This window comes from Vulpes vulpes, chromosome 9 (genome assembly GCF_048418805.1).
Source record: "Vulpes vulpes isolate BD-2025 chromosome 9, VulVul3, whole genome shotgun sequence".
NCBI lineage: Eukaryota > Metazoa > Chordata > Mammalia > Carnivora > Canidae > Vulpes > Vulpes vulpes.
In genome coordinates, this window is record NC_132788.1 from 17896602 (window position 1) to 17905457 (window position 8856).

Consider the following 8856-nt stretch of genomic DNA (forward strand, 5'->3'; position numbering starts at 1 on the left):
GCGGCTAACTTTTCACATTCTTCCCCAACCTCTGGCCTTTCACGGAGGATTGAGGTGCTCTAGAGCACCCTCCCACCCCATTCACGCACACACACACCCTCCCCTGGCCCAGGTCCCCGGGCTGCTGCACAGAACTTGAAGAGCCTATCAGCAAACCCTGGCTTTGAGCCCCGACAAGTCACCTGCCTCAGGACGGCTCCGACCCCCAAAACTGCCAGCACCCCCTAGGCTTTCCTCCCTCCCGGTGCTGCTTCGTGGGCAGCCGGCGAAGGCCCGGTGCGCTTCACGTCCCTGGCGAGAAGAATGTCCCCAGGGCCTTCAGCGCGATGACCTGCGGGGGGCAGTTCGCAGTCCCGGGGATCGCTCAGGGAGAAGTGCCCTCGGGTCGCCGGTTCCTTCCAGCGCCGGAGCCGGTGGGCGGAGAGGCTGGGCCGGAGCGCGGAGCCGGGGCGCCTCACCAGGCCCTGACACCCTGCAGCGCGGCGGCCACGGGGCTCTGCGAGGTGCCGCCGGGGCCACCCCCACCCAACCCCGCGCCGGCCAGGGCTGCGGGCGGCGCGGGACGCGGGGGCGCACTGGCGTAGCCACCCCCGTAGCCTGCGCCGAAAGGAGCGCCCGCGTAGCCGCCGTAACAGGAGTAGGGAGCCGCGGGGGCGCCGTAGGGCCCGGGAAAAGCTGGCGCGCCGGGGCCCAGGCAGGGCTTGCCGTCCCGCACCAGCACCGGCACCGCCACGCGGCGCGGCGCGAGGGGGTGGCCCGCCAGCTCCAGGGACTTGTCCTGGCGCTGTCTCTTGCACTTGTAGCGCCGGTTCTGGAACCAGATCTTGACCTGCGTGGGCGTGAGCTGCAGCGCGCCGGCCAGGTGCTCGCGCTCGGGCGCCGACAGGTACCGCTGCTGCTTGAAGCGCCGCTCCAGCGCCAGCACCTGCGCCTGCGAGAAGAGCACGCGCGGCCTCCGCCGCTGCCGCGCCTTGGGCTGCTCCGTGCCGTCCCCGCGCGCGCCGGTGCCAACGTCGCCAACGCCGCGCTCTGGCCCCCGCGTCCCGCCGCGGAGGGGAGGGGCTGCGCGGAGGCCCGGCTCTAAAAGCACAGGAAGGAGCAGCGTCAGCGCCCAGCCTCGGGGTTACCTGAGCAAGTTCTACATCGCTTTTAAGGGACGCCCCTCTCCCCTGGTAGCCTTCACTTCGCGCCTCCTTCTGTCCCCTTTGTTGACCCCTCACCCCCGTCCCAGGGCAATCTGAAGGCTCCTTTACCGCCAGCCTCTGTCGCGATGGTACCTGCAGGCCCATATGTACATTGCGACCCTCTGGGGTCTCCGGTGTGCAGCCCTTTCTCAAAAAGTGGTTGGCCAAGAGTTTAAGACAATTTAATTTTCTTAGAATATCTGTGTATGGGTGGGGTGGGGGTGGGGGCGATTCGATTCTAAAGTGTGGTCGAGTTTGGGGGAGCTTTTGCCGCAAGGACCAAGTGTGAATGTGGGGGACTGTTAGATGGAGGTTGACTTTGGACTGCCCTTGACGGGAAGGAGGGGGCGGAGAAAGAGGGAGAGATAGAGATAGAGAGGGAGAGAGAGCGCGAAAACTTGGTGACGTGCTTGTCCGCGGATTCCTGTCTGGGTTCCTGTCTGCCTGGTTATCTATCCATGGAGGTCCTCCGAGCATCACGGGGTGTTCCGATCCAAGCGCAGGGGCGGGTGTCCGGGTATCTCCCACCTTCACCCCACCTTTGCGCACACCCTTGTCTTTTTGGTCATTAAGTGCTCCACCGGCATCAAGGACCCGGCTCCTCTTTCTTGGATGTGTTGCTCTGTAATTCCAATTAGCAAAATAAAGGCAAACGAAATATTTTTCTGACTCCTGATTCTTGGCTCAGAAACCTAGAGTCTCTTGGAGGTATATACAAAGTTTAGATCCATATTAGCCTTTTTAAAAATTATTTTATTTAATTTATTTATTTTCATATTTGGCTTTTTAGAAAGCAGCCTCCTTCTCTTTTGGGGTCTCTTCGGTAAGCAGGTAGCGTTGGTTTGGCTCTGACTTTCTCTCCCCACCCCCACTTCCGTACCTGGCCAATCACCCCGAGATGGCCGTGCTTGAAGCCCCCAGAAACACAGCTTTTCCTTCTCTTCTTCCCCCCTCTCTTACGTCTTGGCTAAATTCTGTTTTAATCCAAGGGTGTGTAGAGAGGAAATGCCGAGTTTTCATGGGAAAGCATGCCAGGAGAAACCAGGAACGTGGAATGGCTGCAAGCTGGTAGCAAGGTGGAGAAGAACAGCCTAATTAAGGAAGGTGTAGGTTGGAACCCGACTTCAAGTCCCCAATTGCTTTGACACAGTCTCCAGGAGGCAGATAATGGAACTGTTTGGTATTTGGAAGTTTGAGGAAATACAAACTTCCTTCAGAGAAACCTGTGCTCAAAGAAACTGAGGAAATCTGTCAAAGAGGGAAAATATGGGCTGGGGCTTTATTCTTAGCAAATTGAAAAGTAACCAGTGACCTTCAGCAACTCTTTGGAACAAGCAGGACCCCGTTTGAGGCTCGCTGACCAGGCAGGCTATACCCGGGTGCATGCCAGCACCCAGCGCTCTCCTGGTCGCCTGCTGGAGCCCCTCTCTCGGTGCATCCTTGAGATCAAGGTGGTTTGACTGGGGACAGATGAGGGGCGCAGTGTCCACCAGTGATGTTCCATGGTTGCAGCGGCCTCGGGCTTCATTCCTGGAGCTGGGCGCTGGCCCCTTCTTGGTGTCCACGGCAGGCAGCCGCTTGAGAGATGCCACTCAGGGTTCGCCAGGGAGGAGGGACCCACTGCTTCTGCTTTTGGCTGCTAGCTGTGGGCCCAGGACTCTGACCCTTTCTCAGCAAAGCCAGAGCAAATGCCAAGTTGGCTGAGCAGCTCTGAGGGATTTAGTGTTTAGAGGCCGCTGCAGAAAACCCGCAGGCTTCTCTGTGAATACAGCAAAAGTTTAATGTTCTCCCTGCTTCTGGAGTAGATGAATAACCAGTCGAGGAATAACTGGGAACTAACTAGCCCCTTTACTTATTTGTTAATGCCTTGAACCGATGGGCCTGGCACAGCCTGGTGGAGGAGGCCCGACCTGCCAGGCCTCACAGGGGGTCACAGACTGCACATCGCTCATCTGGAAGCTGCAGACAGAGGCGCAGAAGTTCGTGGAGAGGAAGAGTGGCTTTTTCATCCCTTCGAATGTCCGAAACTGTCCTGAGGATGCTCTCTGGGTTGCAGGAGACAATGCAACGCAGCTCACTGCTCACTCCTTCCCTTCCAGCGAATGGACGCAGATGCCCGGCCTCGCTGGCGGTGCTCGAGCCTGTGCTTTCCGAGACCAGGGCTCAGACTCCCTGGAGCCCGGAGCCGTCCCCTTGGAGGAGCGAAACCGGAACTGCCCTTACCCTGCGCCCAGACGCGGCGGATTTGTCGCCAGCGCCCTCAGGAGCCGTCCAGGCCTAGGGACTCAGACATTACCTGATCTGGTCGCCACCCCTCATTGTCCAGAGGAGGAACCCGGGCGGAGGAATGGACGTGGCTGGCCAGGCCAGGCAGCAAGTGCAAAGAAAGGGCTGCGATTGATCCCAGAGTCGGCAGAGTTTCCACTCGCAGGGCGCTCGGCTGCTTTGATGGCTACACTTCTGGCAGACGATTTAGAGTAGGGAGACTCGGACGTGGCAGGGAAGACTGGTGGTGATGGAGCACAGCTAAGATACTGTAGAGGGTTTCGCTGGAAGGAAGAGAAGCTGGAGTTTCTGGGATGCGTTTATGGGACTCAGGGGACAGGCTATGGAAGTTATGAACCTCTAAGATCCGGGACCTTATTTTGTTAGGGAAGCACACTGGCTGTCTGGAGGAGATGATAGAGGGGGCTGAGAGATCTGGCTTTTTGGAATTGTCAAATAAGAGAAAAATGAGACTAGGCCCTTGGAGTGAAAAGACCAGGAGATGCGTGTTATTCCCGTGCCACCTGGTAACGACCCCCCCCCCCCCCAGCCATGATCTCCATGTAGGAGCCCAGACCTGAGCGCGCCCACTTACGTGGCTCTCCCACGCGTTCCGCCTCCATCTGCGAGACTGTCTCGCAGGGAGCCCCAGGAGGAGACCCCGACTCGTCCCGCCTTCTGCCGCTGTCGCCGCCGCCGCCGCCACTGCAGGTGCCGGGAACCGCTGCCTTTCGCGGTTCTGGGAGGAGTCGCTGACACTGAAAACGTTCAGGGCTCCTCCGTGCCCCCCGGAGTTGCAAGGACTCGGAACCAATCTGCTCGCGCTCCAGCCTCAGGATGTCATTGACCGAGAAGGGGGTGGAGGTGACGGGGTTCAGCAGCATCCCGAAGGCGGAGGAGGCCGGGCTGGGGTGCCCCCCGTCCCCCTGGATCGCGGCGCCCTGAGCTTCCCGTCTTGTCGCTGCAAGCACCGCAGATCCCAGGTCTGGGGCAGAAGCCCGGTACCCAGCTCTTCTTCCTCTGGGCCATCCCTGCCGGCCGGGTGGCCGAGGCCGAGTGATGAGATCGCCGACCCTCATTGGTCCCGACGGAAACCACGTGCTTAACCCGCACCTTCCTCCCGGGGCGCTATCTTCCAGCACCCTTCTAGTTGCTCATCAACCCCCAGCCACCATCCGGAAAGGTTGGGTTTGTGTTGACGATTCTCAAAAGCAAGGAAGATTGGAGAGAGTGCTGCGCGCAGCTCGTGTTTCGGTGAATACGGTACGAGCGGGAGCTTGGAGGTCACTCCCCCGCCCAAGGGGGCGCTCCTAGAGGCCTTGGGAGCTTGGGGGTGGAACCCTTGCTCTGCAACCCGAGCCTATCCATCCCGCCGGCCTTAGCTCAACTCTTCTCTCTACCAAAGAGGAAAACTGAGGTGGAGACAGCAGGGCACCCGTGGGATTGGAGGAGCGTGCTGGAGTCTTAGCGGGCGCGGGGAGGGGGGTGGTGAGTGGGGGTGGAGGAGGGGGGCGGCGCGGCGGGGACCTCAGTCCAAAGAACGGGGGTGGGGCGGCGGAGGAGCTAGTGTTGACCCGCCTATGCCTAGACTAAACGAGAAACTTCTCGCTTAGAGCAGAATCTGGGTTTGGGGAACCCAGATCGGTCAGTTCCTAGGAGGAACCGCTCGGCTCCGGCTGCGAAGAAAGGGCTGGAAGCTAGACTGGGAGAGCCTCCTGGCTTCCTTGCAGGCTCGGTGAGTGGGTGGGGAGGAGGAAACGTGACGAGCCAGCTCTCAGGAAGGTGCCAGGCAGGGGCTCCCTTTGCCCGTCTAGTCTTCCAGGTCCTTCTCTTCCTCCCCTTTATTCTCCCTAAAGTTAATTGTTTTCATGCGTGCATCGGGCGCTGTCGAGTCCCCGCAAGGGATGGGAAGTTTTGACCAGCGTCAAGATCGTCAGAAAAGCTCCTCGGACTCGGCTGGCTCCGACTGAAGAGACACCGTGTGTACAGAGGCTGTGAATGTGGAGGTGGAGTCAACATGTCTAGCCCTTGCTCTGGAACACATCAACTGTGGGATTTGGGCAAAGTATTTACCTCTCCAAATTTAGGCTGAATTTTTAAATGGAGATAAGAATAGGCCCATCATAGGGTGGTTGTGAGAACTGAGATAATGTGTATGAAACCATCAATGACCATCCACTGCTCTTACTCATGCTACCTTGGTTCAATTAAGAAAACATGGTTTAGGGTCGGGGCCTCAGCAACAGACTCTAAGGAGTTTAAAAATATTTTTTAATCAAAATGAGGTCTCAGGACAGTTCTTTTTTGAGATTTCAGATTAACTGTTTCTTAAATAGACCTTCTTAGAGAATTCAATGTTACAAGGACTGTCTGGGCTTTGTTAGTACCTGAAATCCAGATAAATTGAACTTCTCTCCCTAGGCTAGTAGGCGCAAAATTTCTCACAAAATTTCAGCATAACCAACTAATTATTTCTTATACATCATATCATTTAATCTTTACATCAAAGCTATATCCCAACCCAAGTGTTTCCAGTTTCTCTTTCCTTCCATTCTCCTTCCTTCCTTCCTTCCTTCCTTCCTTCCTTCCTTCCCTCTTTCCTGTCTTTTTCAGTGATGAGTCGTCATCAGAGAGGTTAAGCAGCTCTGAGGTGGCCCAGCTCTCCAACAGCTGGCACACTAGGAATCTGATTTTGCCCAAACAGTACACCTCCACCTTTTTGTCTTAAAGTGATTTGCCTTTTCCCCACCTAGAGACCTCAAACCTTATGATAACACATACATTTCTTTCATTTTTTTTCTGGATTATAAAAGTCATCATTCACCCCTTCGGGGGAGAAAAGGAAAATAAGAGAACGTTGAAAAGAAAACAAGAGTTATCAGAAGATGACTTAAGCTCACTTCCTCCTCTATAGATCTTTGCATAGGCTATATGCGTATTTGTGTATTTTAAATTTACATCATAATCACATCTAGGACTTCATTAAAAAGTTTTTACAGATATATTTTAAAATTACAATATAATAGTGCCTGTTATGGATGATTCGTAATCGACTATAGTTTTAGATTGTATCTATTTTTTTGGTTACTGTAAATAAATCTTCCCGGCTTCAACTTTGTCAACATTCTGGATTATTTACTCAAGATAAATATAGAACATATATTAATGATTCAAATATTTTAATGCTTATAATACATATCCGACGGTTTCCTAGAAAATAGTATCCTACATCGCATCCTCCCCTCCGTGGAGGTGTAGGCAAATGTCTGGGAGGCCGGTGTGCATTACAAGTCCCTCCCCCCCCCAAAGAAAGTGGACGATGAATTTAGAACATTCTTGTTAAGGGCTCTCGGGTAGGCGCCCCTCCCCCTGGCCTCCAGTAGTTTCCCTCGGTGGGGCCTTCCAACCTGAGGCCAGGGCTACGGGGATGGAGACATCAAGCACAGACTGGCTGCCAGCGCATTATTCTGCGGTGAAATTCTTCCCGATGGACTATCGCACTCTAGAAAATCGCAGAAAAAAAGGACACCTCGGGAGGGTCTTGATATCAAAAGCCCTGAGTTCAAATTCGGATGTTGGTTTCCAGCTTTCTTTTTCTCTCCCGGTTTGTTAGAGATTTGGGACATGATAGGGCTTTCTGACCCTCCTAATTGGTGCAAAGTCGAGTCTGCCATAAGGTAAGGGCGGCTTGGGCTCAGGCTCCTGCACACCCACTGGAGACAGGTGTGCAGACCGCCGTTGCCCAGCCGCCTCGGGGAGACAGGCTTCTGTCCTTGGGTCTCCCCCCAACCTGCGCAGCCCGCCCAGCGAACATCCCCGCAAGGGTCTGGGCTTTCCTTGCTCTCTGCTTGCATTCTCCCCAAGTCACCTCCCGGACCCCGAGACCAGGACATCGTGGCAGAGGCCAGGCCTGGGCCTCACCCCCTTCCTCCTCCTCAACCGCTAGAGCGCCCCCGGTTGCCTCCCTCCGGAGAGGGGAACCCATAAGGTGGATCTTACCTGCTTGGTCAGGTGCAGCCACAATAGCTACTGCTCTGTGGTGAAAGGGGGATTCGAGCCACCTGGCTAAAGGGAGGGCATCCGAGAGGGGAAGGGTAGCTAGGCAGAGAGTCCAGAACAGAAAAGGTGGGGAGTCTCCAGCCTCTTAGGTAGGGCTTGGCACAGCCCAGACAGTGTGGTGTCTGGTGGTACAAGTGTTGTGTCTCTTGCTCAAGTGGAGAGGTGGTCATCTCTACTCTTTTTTTTTTCTTTTAATATTGGCTATTTTTTCATGATAAGTGGACTCCATGCATGGAGGGCAAGGTGGAGTTTGAACTCATGATCCTGAGATCAAGACCTGAGCTAAAATCAAAAGTTGGATGCTTAACCCACTGAGCCACCCAGGCACCCCAATTCACTCTCTTCTTAAAATGAGATGGAGCTGATCATGCCAGTAGTGTGAGTGGATCCACTTTAGTCCATTTAGGTCACACAATAAATAAAATGCTAGTAAACCAAACTAGGTCCACCAACATGCTTGAAGTGCCTACCCTGGGCCAGTTTTGTCCAAGCTCTGAACATACTAAGGAAATGAGAAGCCTCAGTCCTTTTGTCTTATCCCAGTCTTGCACAGGAGACGGACTTTTTAAATTATTCCCATGCAGTGATACTGTGCACAATTATTTGGAATTTGTGCACAATGGGGGCACTTGGGTGGCTCAAGGGGTTGAGGGTCTGCCTTCAGCTAGGGTCATGATCCCATCGTCCCAGGGTCCCAAGATCCAGCCCCAAGGTGGACTCCCTGCTCAGCGGGGAGCCTGCTTTTCCCTCTCCCTCTGCAACTCACCCTGCTTGTGCTCACTCTCTATTAAATAAATAAAATATTTAAAAAAAAGAATTTGTGCACGATGTATCCAGAATCTCTTCCCATCCACAGTTAACAAAAGCTTTTTCCCCTTAATTTCTTTCAGACTTTCCTAAAATAAAAGGCTTCCTTCTTTAAAATTCTATACACAACAGGCAACTCAATTTTACAGATAAAGAACACAGAGGTTACCTATGGCCCCAAACCACACAGTTACCAAATAGCAGGGGGAAATTAGAATCCAGGTTTTCTCAATAGGGATTCTGGTTCTTTCTACCATATGCCTATGTCACGAACACAAAGCTACTTCACCTCTACTCTCCTTGCTAACACTTGGATTCGCCAAGAGTAGAAATGAAGATTTGAAAAATAACCCATATTATCTCAGAACAATCCTGGGAGGTGTGTAAAGCAGTTATTTCTAGATTGCAAATGAGAAAACCAAGACCAAGGAAGGTTAAGAAATCTGGGATCCAAAAAAAAAAAAAAAAAAAAGAAAAAGAAAAGAAAAAAGGAATCTGGAATCACACATATCCCATTTTCAGTTTGGTGCTTTTTCCTTTA

General features: G+C 53.7%; 1 protein-coding gene across 1 annotated transcript; it reads right to left on the reverse strand.

The window, feature by feature from the left end:
* Positions 1-454: 454 nt before the first annotated feature.
* NKX2-6 (NK2 homeobox 6) lies at positions 455-4333 on the reverse strand. The gene is made up of 2 exons (XM_026007809.1): positions 4045-4333; positions 455-1080 (listed from the first exon to the last, which is right to left on the reverse strand). The coding sequence occupies exons 1-2, from the start codon at positions 4331-4333 to the stop codon at positions 455-457; spliced, it is 915 nt and encodes a 304-aa protein (XP_025863594.1).
* Between the last annotated feature and the right edge of the window lie 4523 nt (positions 4334-8856).

Coding starts and splice junctions, on each gene's coding strand:
- NKX2-6 (XM_026007809.1), bottom strand. CDS start 4,333: ATGCTGCTGAACCCCGTCACCTCCACCCCCTTCTCGGTCAATGACATC. Junction 1,081..4,044: donor GGAACGCGTGGGAGAGCCAC/GTAAGTGGGCGC, acceptor CTGTGCTTTTAG/AGCCGGGCCTCCGCGCAGCC.